At 41.0% G+C, this 13,760-nt stretch overlaps 1 protein-coding gene across 1 annotated transcript; it reads left to right on the top strand.

Annotated features, from left to right (window-relative positions):
* Window positions 1–13,171: 13,171 nt before the first annotated feature.
* SMIM36 (small integral membrane protein 36) lies at window positions 13,172–13,453 on the top strand. The gene has a single exon (XM_068530212.1). The coding sequence runs from the start codon at window positions 13,172–13,174 to the stop codon at window positions 13,451–13,453; it is 282 nt and encodes a 93-aa protein (XP_068386313.1).
* Window positions 13,454–13,760: the final 307 nt, after the last annotated feature.

Below are 13,760 nucleotides of genomic sequence, written 5' to 3'. Positions count from 1 at the left end.
CTTATCAGCATATTTCAAGTGTTCCAGTAATGTGATGCTTCAGGTCTGCTTTTTCTTCTGCAGAATAAATTCAGTAGTTCTATTCCAAATAGCACACACATTTTCAATTCCCATGTTTGAGTAATTCTAAAATGTTCTAATGAGTGTGAAAACCAAGGTTTGTGTTGCAGGAATTTAAGTATTTTATCTATTTTTAAATTTATTTGGTTAGGTGAAACTTAACAAACTTGTGTACCTCCTTTTTTTTGAATGTGGACTATTAACAGGTAATGTCACAAGTGACATAGGGGTTTGGTAAAGGGACCAGAGAGAAGTAAAAGGTCACCTGCAGTCTTTCTTTGAATGCTGAGAACTAAGAACTTAGTAATTGTGGTGAGTCAGTGAGGGGGATTGGACATTTGGAAACAAGTCATGGCTGTACATCTGCTGAACTTAGCAGAAGCACTGAGCAGAAAACAAAGACACAGGTGATTGTCAAGGCTGTCCTTATAGTACATATGTGATCATGTTTGGCTTCCCATTGTTTGACACTGTTAGGAGGGTCCACAATGCCAATCATATGGAGAATTCCTGTTATATAGTATGTGTGCATGTGAGTCTTACTTTTGAATCGTCTAGAACAAAATATCCTTAAAACACTCAAGAAAAAATACTCAAAGCATGAAAATTGTTGCATTTTTAAGTATACAAACAGTATGTTCATAATTGCTGAATATTTTTGTAAATTTATTGAAATGTTTAAAGGAAAACATTCTTGCCTTTCTCATCTGTTCAAGCTTTAAAGCCTGTTTGTGGTTTACATTTGAGATTATGAAAGCAGTTTTTCCCCTCAGATTTGGTTTCTTGCATTCCCTCTCAGAAGAGTCACTAAAAAACGGAAGGCAAAGTGAGGTTTTTCTCATGAACTATATCAATCAAAAATATAATGGAGAAAATGCTTCATTAGAGTTTCCCCTAGCAGAATTTTCCTCCTCTCCTCCATAGACCATTATTTAACTCTCTTGTGCCATTTGTAAGTTTTTTGATACAGAAGAGTTATTTTTGGAAGTTCTTATGAATGAAATAAGTGTATGATTATCAAGATAGTCGGTGTTTTGACAAGATTTATTACAGTAATCCAGAAATAATTATTCTTACCACCTCAATTCACATAGAATGCTTATTTCTGACATAATAAAGGTCCCAGCCAGATAAAAAATAAAAAAGTAAAAATTATCACTATTACTAACTAGTACTATTTTAATTGAAAAATGACCATTCTGAAGACTCTGGTTCCCCACCAGCTCTCTCAGATAAAAGCTGATTTTTTTTTTTCCATACTCCATGTGGTAGGTTGAAAAATGACCTTCCAAGAAGAGATCCACATTCTAATTCCTGGAATGTTACCTTATATGGCAGTTTTTGCAGATGCCATTAAATTCAAGATCTTGAGATGGGGAGATTATCCTGGATTATCTGTGTCGGTTCAAAATGCAATCAAATGTACACTTCTAAGAGTGAGGCAAAAAGAGATTTAACACACACACAGAGGAGAAGGCAATGTGAAGATTGAGCAGAGAGAGATTTGAAGATGCTGGCTTTGAAGATTGAAGAGATGTAAAACACAGGCCAAGGAGTGCCAAGAACCTCCAAAAATAAAAAGAGACAAGGAACAACGGAACCTCCCTAGAATCTCTAGAGGGAGCACAGCCTTGCCAAATACCTTGATTTTGGCTCAGTAATACTGACTTTGGACTTCTGACCTCTAGAACTATGAGAGAATAAATTTCTGTTGTTTCAAGCCACAGAGTTTGTATTAATTTGTTACAGCAGCTACAAGAAACTAATACACCCACATACTTGAGAGCTGCAGTTTAAGTAGGTGGTTTGTTACCCTGAATGCTACTTCTAAACATATCTTTCCCCTTTATCTATCAGACTTGACCATCAGACACCTCTTCCTTTTACTGTGATCTGGCTATCTCCTGACCACTCCCCGCTCATCAAGGGCTTTAGTGCTCAGCTGGCTTCACTCTCTTCACTCTTACTCTTTCCTACTTGGAAATTTCAACAATCCTCTGTTCCTGCAGATTTTTTACTATTCAGTTGAGAGGACATGCCCTTCACTCCACTCCAGCCATCCATACTTTTATGGTTCTCCCGAAATCTTATCATCACCAATAACCATACACCTTCTGAAATCTCAGTTCCAGTCATGCCCCTCCCATCCACCACCTCCAGCCCTCCCGGCTCATGGACTCAATTCTCTGCCCCTACCGTCTCTTGACCACACAGGGGCCACCATTGCACTGACCCTACCATGTATCACTACTCCACACTGCCCCCCCACCCCATATGTCCTCATTTACCTCCAGCTTAGAAGCTTTGATCTAGTTTGAGAATCATTTCCTTCCTAACACCCTTATTGGCCCTACCCTCTGTTTCTTCATCTGATTAAGCCTCCAATCTGCTTAACCAAACTATCTACCTACTCTGAGCTAAACATCTTACTTTAAATTCATGATGACTAATCTCAACTCAACACTGCCCAGCACTCCTACCCTACTTCCCTAGGATATTTGTTTTCTCTTTCTCCAACACAAATATTTCAGAACTTTTCGTTTTCAACAGACCACACATTTCCTCACTCAATCTCTGCTGATGACTTTGACTCATTCCTGAGTGAAAAACCAAACAAAACTCAGGAATCAGATGAAACTATCCTCATCTTCCTACCACTAAAGCCACTCAAAACCCACTTTTCCTCCTCTATTGATATGACGGAATAATTGTCCCAGCTCCTAGCTGTGACCCATTCTTCCATGTTTACATGGGATCTCATCCCTGCTCAAGGAACTTGACCCTATAGTTTTCCCTTTTCTCTTGTGTTATCAACTGCCCTTTCACAACTGGACTGTTCCCATTGGCTCACATACATGCTTTAACATCACTCATCTAAAAAAAATTTTTAAAGCAAACACCTGTCTTTCACTCCCACACTGGCCTCCAGCTACTTCATTTCTCTGCAGCCTTTCACACCCAAATCCCTCAAAATGATCTATACTCAGTCTCTATTTTCTTACCTTCTTTTCTCAACCTACATTTTTGGGTTTCATTCCTCACCCCACCCACCTTCATGAAAAACTCCTTCAGTTTTTATCAGGGTCTCAAAACCAATGGTCAATTCCTTATTCTCATATTACCCAATCACTTAACAGCTTTTAACCCAGTTGGCTACTTCCTTTTTTACACCTACTTTTCCCTGGGTTTCCCTGATACCGTGCTCCCCTGGCTTACCTTTACCTCACTGGCCACTCCTTTGTTTCATTTGTTGGCCCCTTCTTGTCTGCTGAGTCTCTAAATGTTGGAATACTCTGCACCCCATCCTTAGCCTTCTTCTCTACCCTATCGGCACTTTCTCCCAATCTCGTCTTGTCCAGTTCTGTCACTATGAATGCTACCTCTATATTGCTAACTCCAAAATCTGTACCTGCAACACTGATCTTCCCACTAAGCTCAAGACCCAGATATCCAGCAACATCCTCAGCATATCAAATTTAACTAATCCTAAGGAGAACTCTTGATCCACCCCCCAAACAAGCCATGTGCATGTCACTAAGTGATAACCCCATATATGGTACCCCCCATACCCAGTTGCTCAGGCCAAAATCCTCTTTCTCTCATCACTTACAGCCAATCCTCAGCAAGCGCAACATATATTTCTCAAATCCAAGCCACTTCTTAGCATCTTCATCAACGCTCCAGTCCATGCCATCATCACATCTCACCTACACCATTGCAGCAGTCTCCCTTACCCATCTCTCTTCTCCAACTCTTGTCTCTCTGTAACTCATTCTCTGAAGATCAGACATAGAGAGTTTCTCCAAGATTAAGTGTGATCACTGTCACTCTATTTAAATCTCTCTGATAGCTTCCTGTGGCAATTAGAATAAAATCCAAATTCTCTAGTATAGCTTACGAAGCCCTCTGTGATCTGACCCTGCATTAATCTACTACAGCTTTGTTACAGAGATGGAATTTTCTGCTGCCCATTGTGCCTTTTCTCAGGGTTCCTCCTATTTTTTTGCTCTCTTTATTTTTATTTATTTTTTTATTTTCTTTTTTTCCAGCCTTACTGAGATACAATTGACCTATAACATATGTCAAACCATCACATTGTACACCTTTAACTTGTGAGGAATAGCTGCCCATGATGTAAGGCACCACCATCTCCACCACCCCCTCCTTCTATACTCATTTCCCTCGGATTGAAGATGTTGAGGATAGGAGGACAGCAATAAGGTTCTATGTGTCCTGGGTCTATGATACAGGGGCAGATGGTGGATTTGGTTGGACAAATGTCCAACTATCTTTAAACATTCTCTATTTAATTAATGCAAGGCCTGATTATGCCCTGCAGTGAAAACTGTTTAAATACTGCTAAATCTAGCTCTATCTACCTGATGTCATGAGTCTCTCAAATTCTTGTATTGGGTTGTCTTTCAGTCTTATTTTAATGCATGTATAATTTACAGGCATGACTCAAGCATACGAAACCTATTTTCCTTCATTTCTCTGTTAGAAAGATAAATTAATTCAGAAGCCTCCACATCTGCCAATGATGAAAATCCAATCTTGCCAATAAAAAGGAGTTCAACGACTTCTTGTTTAAAGCTTCATCTTTGGGGAAGTAAATATTTATTCAAGTTCTGGAGTCTCCCTTGTTGCCTTCTTCCCACATTCTTTCTGGGAATCATCTAAGTTCCAGGGGTCTTAGGTCCCAGCTTTGGGGAAGGAACAAGTGGTCTACATATTTTCATTTGTCTTCAATGTCCCCCACTGACGTGTGGCTTGTCCCATCTGTTCTTGGGCATCAGACTCTGCACCAGCTACTTCACTGCTCCTGTCCAAGCCTCCAGTCACACAGCTGGCAGTCTGTTCACTCTGTGCTCTTTGGTAGAACTCTGAGACCTTCAACTGAACATCTCTCAACTCTTCCACCTTAATCCTATTTGTGGGTCTTGGAAACTCTTGGCTATTTTCCTTGCACCATCCTGATATGCCTTCAATTGTAAGGTAGCCCTGGCTTGTCCAGTTAGCCACCTTTCTTGGAAACTGTTCTCTACTATTCCAGCACGCTGCTGCTCAGTGTCATATAGGGCATGTGGCCTCTCCAAGAATCTGACAATCTCCCAGAGACATACTATGCAATCAGATCCCAAGACTTTCAGCTTTGGAGTTCTATCTGTGTGAGTCTACAGTCTCTCCACTGATAGATGGTTTGGGGAAAGGGAAGGGCCTTCACAGGGGCACACTAGCATCTACTCTCTTGTTACCTCCCCTTGGAATCCCCCTTTCAACTCTTTATTGCCTTAAAAGTAGAAAAGTTGCTCACATTCTTTACTTTATTTTTCCTATATTTTGGCCTGAGGTGTAAATTCTAGGTTCTTAGTCCCTTGATACACAAACCCAATATTTTGTAATTTTAAAAATGGTCTTTGCTCTCCCCACAATGCCTGGCTCTAAGCCAATGGACTTTGGTATAAATTTACAGAAGTCTACAAAAGAGCTCAAGAATGATGAATCTGACTCTTTCAGGATGTATATCCCCTGAGAGTCACTACCTTTAGAAACCCTGGATGATGAAGGGGAAGAGAAATGGGTTCAAATAATTCTTGGGAAGGGGAGAGGGAAGAAACAATCTTTAAACACCTTTAAAATACTACCCCCTGCTACACTGCTTTTTTATTTCTTTTGTAGGTCTTTATATTTTTCTGTATCTTCCAAGGAATTTTATTGGGCAGATATAAAAGGCTATATCAGGGGCTGCCAACCAGTTGCTATTTTTAAACTTGTGTTTATTTTTTATGGAAGCAAATTTCACATACAGGAATTTTCTTTCATCTCAGGCATTTTCTTCATGGAGCCATACTTAGCAAAGGAGCCAGGAACCAAAACCAGAGCTAGAAGGACAAGTACCCAAAGGAAGTAGAGGTAGGTATATCCAAAGTAGAGCTTTGCTTATCTCCCAGTTTGCTCCAAGCCATGCCTTGTTTTATCTAAGCGTTAGAGAGATGGTACATTCATTTTCTAGTACTGCTGTAACAAAAATACCACAAACTGGGCCACTTAAAGCAACAGAAATTTATCCTCTCACAGTTGTGGAGACTGGAAGTCTGAAGTCAGAGTGTTAGCAGGGTCGGTTCCTTCTAGAGTCTCTGAGGGAGAATCTGTCCCGTACCTTTCTCCTAGCTTCTGGTGGTGGCCAGCAATCCTTGGCATCCCTTGGCTTGTAGCTGCCTAACCTCAATCTCTGTCTCCATCTTCACATGGCCTTCTCTCTGCGTATCTCTGTGTCTTCATATATCCTCCTTATAAGGACACCAGTCATTGGATTTAAGGCCCACCTTTATCTACCATGACCTCATCTTAACTAATTACATTTGCAAAGACCTTATTTCCAAAGAAGGTCACATTCTGAGTTTCTAAGAGGATATGAATTTGGAAGGAGACTCTATTAAACCTAGTTCAGGTTGAAAAAATATCTTGAAGTTGTTCTGTGATAATACATGGAAGTATTTTTCCAGAAGGTCCCAGGTGAGCCACACACTAGATTCTGATTGCGAAGTTGAGAGGGGCCACGGGTTGGAGGTAGCTATGTTCTCTGAGTGTAAATTTTTAGGTCAAGTAGACTTTTGAAAATATAGATGGCTAGCATTTGGGTTTTATGATGATTGTCATTCTTGCTTTTCCAACATCTATCACATCTAGACCTCTTTCATCTTCCTCTCTACCTAGTCAATAGCTCCAGAGAAAAAGCACTAGATTAGAATTCAAAACTTTGCTTAAAGTCTTATTTCTATCATTTACCGTCTGCTTGGCTCAAGCAAATCACGTCCCTGAGCTTCCATGTCCTCAACTGTAAAATAATTAGACTTCCAATGATTCTTTTGTAAGTTTGTGACATTTTTACCTCCGAAGTTATTGAAAATTAAAACTACACTAAGGCTTTTTGGATGCTGTATTTTATTGAAGAAGCAAGGCAGTGTGTAATGTCAGAGATAAACTCCTATGCAGCATAATTAAAATTCAAAAATATTTTGGAGTTTTAAGAAATAAACTCTAGTCGCCTGAAAATGCATTTACATGGAGCACATATTTATCTGGCATTATTAGGTGACGTCCCAGGTCAGCAGACAAAATGGACTAGACTGTGAATGTGTGTACACAAATGAGAGCCCAGGGAATATCTATCTGATTAGGTTTCAAATGCCCCAGAGCACATAGCATAGGGTATTCTATGTAGATATTTGATTTATATTTCAGGCAGGAGAAGAGAGGTGGAAGAGTGAGAGGGAGAAAGGGAATAAGAATGAGCTGATTAGAATTCCATTGCCTCCCTGAGCTTAGGTTTCCTCATCCTAAGACGCAGCTGATGCTCCTCCTGTTCATTAGTGCTCTCTACCTATCATCAGGCACTCAGTGTAGCTTCAGCATTTATCACATCGTCAAGCTCCAAAGCACCGAGCAGGCCGCCACATGGTAAGTGCACAATACATGTTTGTAAATGAGTGAAGGAAAGACTATGTCCGGACTATGTCAAGGGGTTGTTTTGAACTGTAGCTTCTTATTATTACCTCTGTCACACCCTGCTGCTGATTACAAAGCGCCCTCCCAGCTTGCCTTTGCCAGTTTTTTCTTTAGTTAGCAGTCTCTGCTTAGGCCACTAGATGGCACAAGAGGAAAGTTCTTTAAAGATCAGGAATGAAGGAAAGGTGCTTTGGAGACGTTGAGCTGCCACCCCCAGGGTTAATTTAACAAACCAGGTAGCCAGCATTTCACCGAACACATTGGAAGGAAGCAAAGCCTCCACAAGGCTGGATTTGAAATGACCTTTGAGCACTGGTAGTTACAAAGACAAAAACACTCTCTGCAGATAGTAATAACCACCTGGTACATACTGCTGCCTTTTAAAGCCTTGCTGTAATCTGGGAGCACTGATGTGACTTACAGAAGCACCCGACAACTCCACTTGCTGAGATTCGGTGCTCACGAAGAAACTTTCTGTTATAAATGGACTTTGTCTTTAGATCTGCCTCCAGGGAGAAAAAGCTATGGTCATTCCAGCATAAGACCTTCCAACCTTGTGACAGGTGTATGTTTCACTGTAACAGTAAATCGGTATTCTGTTTTAAACATCAGTCTCCTATGAGCTTGATAAATGTGAATCGCAACCAGGAAAAGGACTTGCTCTTGACAAAATGAACTATCTGAGCCTGTTGGACTGGTGTCATGTCTGTGTTGAATGCCTCCTATGACATCTCTTAGTGGCACCACTGCTCTGGTGACCCATTTTCTACACACCCTTCTTTCACACATCTGTGGTCATGATTCCCCATCCTGGCTGCATATCAAAATTATCCATGAAGATTGTTACTGATGCAGAGTCGCAGACTCCAGCCCCAAAGATTCTAATTCAGTAGATCTGGCGTTGATCTGGGAATCTGTGTTCCTAAGAAGCCCAGTTGATTCCAACGAGCCTTTGCTCTACACCTGCGGTGTTTGAGAACCATTCATCTTTCTAAGTATAATTCCACAGCTTAGTCCAGAACCACAGATTCACGGAATATTTTATTTGATAAAGGTCTCCACATCAATAAGAATCCCTTTTACAGCAACCGTGAACCCTCAGGTTCCCAGGGAAGCTGGGCATCAAGGACTAGACGGGAAGCTGCTAGGCCATTAAAGCCTAACAGCCACAAGAAACTAGCAGACCTCTGGGACCTTTGACCTTTAACCAGGAGTATCAAAAGAATCCCATTAGCTCTTGGAGAAATGGCCCTGTCTGGTCAAAAATGTATACGTGAAGGACTTCCCCAGTGGTTCAGTGGTTAAGACTCCGTACTTCCACTGCAGGGGGCCACAGGTTCGATCCCTGGTCAGGGAACTAAGATCCCGCATGCTGTGTGGTACAGCCAATAAATAAATAAATAAATAAATAATACACACGCGCGCGCGCGCGCACGCACACACACAAGACCATGAGACCAAGGCCAGATACATAATTTGTGAGCCCAGTACAAAATTAAAAATTATTTAAAAATTGAAGATGGAGACAGCAGGGCATTAAACTAAGTGTGTGGCCCTTCTGAGCAAGAGGCCCTGTGCAACTGCCCAGATCCCATGCCCGTGAGGTTGGCCCTCTACAGGACTATTGGGACAGGCTACCACTGAGGCAGGAAGATGATTATAAATCAAGGGCTAGCTGTATTTTTATCTGATCTTCTTTTCAATTTGCTTATTTTCCTGCATTCACACAGCAGCCAAGGTGATCTCTTTAAAGTGCAATCTGTCCCGTCCCTCCCCTGCATTAACTGATCCAGTGGTGCCCATAGATCCGGCATCAACTCTAAAGCCCTGAGCAGGGCTAGCACATCCTTTTGCAATTTGACCCCTGCCCACCGCTCTCATGTTATGCTCCCCATTCTTTCTCTGTACTACAGTCCACTGGCCTTGTTTCAATTCCTCTAGTTTTCCAGGCTTCTTTCTGCTCAGACCTCTCATGAATGCCGTTCTCTGTGGCTTGAAAAATCTTCCTTACCTGTCCTAACCTGGCTAAATTTTGACTATCATTCAGGTCATAGGTTAAATGTCTCTTCCTCATGGAAGCTTTCTCTGACCTACCTTGGGACACACTCTCCTATCACCCTCTCCTTGTCTTTATAAATTTATTCCCACTGTTCTTAAATGGTGACTTGTGCTATTATTTGTTTAATGTCTGTCTCCCCTGCTAGACTAAATGCTTCTATCTCATTATTGTTTGGCACAGTACCTAGAAAACAGAGGTGCTCAAGAAGTATTTTTGAATTAATGAATGAAAAAAACCAACAAAGGCAGAAAGGGTGAAAATGTCAGGCGCTGTGCGTGTTCCTCTTATTAAAGAAACACATCCATTCCCAAAGCCCAAATCACTCCAAAGATGGATACTTGGCATTAAAATCTCCCTTAGAGGGCTTCCCTGGTGGTGCAGTGGTTAAGAATCTGCCTGCTTAGAGGAAAACATAGGCAGAACACTCTATGACATACATCACAGCAAGATTCTTTTTGACCCAGCTCCCAGAGAAATGGAAATAAGAACACAAATAAACAAATGGGACCTAATGAAACTTAAAAGCTTTTGCACAGCAAAGGAAACCATAAACAAGACCAAAAGACAACCATCAGAATGGGAGAAAATATTTGCAAATGAAGCAACTGACAAAGGATTAATCTCCAAGATTTACAAGCAGCTCATGCAGCTCAATATCAAAAAAACAAACAACCCAATCCAAAAATGGGCAGAAGACCTAAATAGACATTTCTCCAAAGAAGATATACAGATTGCCAACAGACACATGAAAGAATGCTCAACATCATTAATCATTAGAGAAATGCAAATCAAAACTACAATGAGATATCATCTCACACCGGTCAGAATGGCCATCATCAAAAAATCTAGAAACAATAAATGCTGGAGAGGGTGTGGAGGAAAGGGAACACTCTTGCACTGTTGGTGGGAATGTAAATTGATACAGCCACTATGGAGAACAGTATGGAGGTTCCTGAAAAAACTACAAATAGAACTACCATACGACCCAGCAATCCCACTACTGGGCATATACCCTGAGAAAACCATAGTTCAAAAAGAGTCATGTACCAAAATGTTCATTGCAGCTCTATTTACAATAGCCAGGACATGGAAGCAACCTAAATGTCCATCGACAGATGAATGGATAAAGAAGATGTGGCACATATATACAATGGAATATTACTCAGCCATAAAAAGAAATGAAATGGAGGTATTTGTAATGAGGTGGATGGAGTTAGAGTCTGTCATACAGAGTGAAGTAAGTCAGAAAGAGAAAAACAAATACAGTATGCTAACACATATATATGGAATCTAAGGGGAAAAAAAAAAGGCCATGAAGAACCTAGTGGCAAGATGGGAATAAAGACACAGACCTACTAGAGAATGGACTTGAGGATATGGGGAGGGGGTGGGGTGAGATATGACAGGGTGAGAGAGTGTCATGGACATATATACACTACCAAATGTAAAATAGATAGCTAGTGGGAAGCAGCCGCATAGCACAGGGAGATCAGCTCGGTGCTCTGTGACCACCTAGAGGGGTGGGATGGGGAGGGTGGGAGGGAGGGAGATGCAAGAGGGAAGAGATATGGGAACATATTGTGTATGTATAACTGATTCACTTTGTTATAAAGCAGAAGCTAACACACCAAAAAAAAAAAAAATATATATATATATATATATATATATAAAAAAAAAAAAAAAAGAATCTGCCTGCCAATGCAGGGGACACGGGTTCGTGCCCTGATCCAGGAAGATCCCACATGCCGTGGAGCAACTAAGCCCGTGAGCCACAACTACTGAGCCTGCGTGCTGGAACTATTGAAGCCCACGTGCCTAGAGCCCGTGCTCCGCAGCAAGAGAAGCCACCACAATGAGAAGCCCGCGCACCGCAACGAAGAGTAGCCCCCACTCACCACAAGTAGAGAAAGCCCGCGTGCAGCAACGAAGACCCAACGCAGCCAAAGATAAATAAATAAATAAAATAGAAAAAAAAAACCCAAAAACCTCGCTTAGATAGAAAAGGAAACAAAAGCAAAAATAAACGAATGGGACCTAATTAGAAGTTTTTGCATAGTAAAGGAAACCATCAGCAAAACAAAAATACAACCTACTGAATGGGAGAAAATATTTGCAAAGGATATGTCTGATAAAGAGTTAATGTCCAAAATATATAAACAACTCATACAACTCAATATCAAAAAACAAACCACCTGATTAAAAAATGGGCAGAAGACTTGAATAGACATTTTCTCAAAGAAGACATACAGATGGCCAACAGGCACATGAAAAGATGCTCAGCATTGCTAATCATCAGGGAAACCACAAATCAAAACCACAATTAGACAGCATCTCATACCGGTCAGAATGGCTATCATCAAAAAGACCACAAATAACAAATATTAGCAAGGATGTGGAGAAAAGGGAACCCTTGTGCACCATTGGTAGGAATGTAAACTGGTGCAGCCATTGGAAAAGACTATGGAGATTCTTCAAAAAAACTAAAAATAGAACTACCACGTGACCCAGAAATTTCACTCCTGGGTATATACCCAAAGAAAATGAAAACACTAATTTGAAAAGATATATGCACCCCAATGTTCATAGCAGCATTATTTATAATAGCCAAGATATGGAAGCAACCTAAGTGTCCATCAACAGATGAATGGATAAAGAAGATGTGGTGTATATACACATATTTACATATTAACCATAAAACAGACTGAAATTTTGTCATTTGCAACAACACAGATGGACCTGGAGAGTATTATGCTTAGTGAAATAAGTCAGAGAAAAACAAATACTGTATATTATCACTTATATGTGGAATCCAAAAAAAAAAAAAAAAACACAAACAAATAAATATAACAAAACAGAAACAGATGCACAGATACAGAGAACAAACTCTACCAGTAGGGGGAGGGCAAGACATGGGTAGGGGATTAAGAGGTACAAACTATTATGTATAAAATGAATAAGATACACAGATATATTGTACAGCACAGGGAATATAGCCAATATTTTATAAAACTTTAAATGGAGTATAACCTATAAAAATATTGAATGACTATGTTGTACACCTGGAACTAATAAAATATTGTATTTAATTTAAAAAATAAAATGAAATAAATAAGCTTCCCTTATATAAAGGGTGGCCATACTTCACAGTTTTTCCAGGACAATCCAATTTTTAACAGTGTGCTTATTAACAGCCCTTACTTTTGTTCACCAAAACTCCCTGTTTGGACATTGAATTATATGGACCTCCTGTTTACATACCACACTTTGGTAACATAAACCATCTCTCTTTTTCTCTTTCTCTCTCTGCGTAGGTGAGTTGATGAGACAGTTTCTGTGCTTTGGTGGCTGTAGTATTAACAGAAGAGCTTAAGTTATTAAACCAGGCAGCTTTAATCTGTGAGGTCTCCTGAAGCAGTGAGGATTAATGTATTTTTATTGCAGAGCCAATGTAGTTATTCCATCGAGCTAGGGTTTGCTCCCAGCAACCCCCAAACTGGCCCCGCTGCCTTTCTCTAGACCCACTTCCCAACCGTGAGGGATGCGATGGAATTTTACCTGGAGATTGACCCTGTCACCTTGAACCTGATCATCCTAATTGCGAGCTACGTCATCTTGCTCCTGGTTTTCCTCATCTCCTGCGTGCTGTATGACTGCCGAGGCAAGGACCCCAGTAAGGAGTATGCTCCTGAGGCCACCCTGGATGCCCAGTCCTCCATCCACCTGGTGGTGATGCAGCAAAGTGCTCCGCGGGCCCACTGGGCAAGGGGCCCTGGCCTTCATTTTGGGAATTGTGCTCCACTAGGGAAGAAAAGCACAACGGTGTGAGGCTGGCTGAAGGATACTGGGGAGAGAGCACTAGACAATCTGGACAAAACTTTCCCCACATGGCTACAATTCTTTCAGCATACAGGTCCTGCTTGGCTATGTAAGTGGGAGCTCTGCCTTCCTTTCTGCTTTCTCGTCATCCTCCTTGAGGGTGAAGCAACTGTTTAAGGTAAGACGCCCACGGCGACCTTTGGTCAAGGTCTCCAGATGCAAAATCTCAGCAATCTCCAGATGCAAAATCTCAGCTTCTTAGTGAAGCTGGTTACAAGTACATTCTTGATGAAGCTCTCCTTGCAACTTCTAGGAG

This window comes from Eschrichtius robustus, chromosome 20 (genome assembly GCF_028021215.1).
Source record: "Eschrichtius robustus isolate mEscRob2 chromosome 20, mEscRob2.pri, whole genome shotgun sequence".
NCBI classification, from domain to species: domain Eukaryota; kingdom Metazoa; phylum Chordata; class Mammalia; order Artiodactyla; family Eschrichtiidae; genus Eschrichtius; species Eschrichtius robustus.
The sequence above is the reverse complement of the archived record's forward strand: the minus strand, read 5'-3'. Positions and strand labels throughout refer to the sequence as shown.

Excerpts from the sequence above, each read along its gene's own strand:
- SMIM36 (XM_068530212.1), top strand. The coding sequence starts at position 13,172 with ATGGAATTTTACCTGGAGATTGACCCTGTCACCTTGAACCTGATCATC.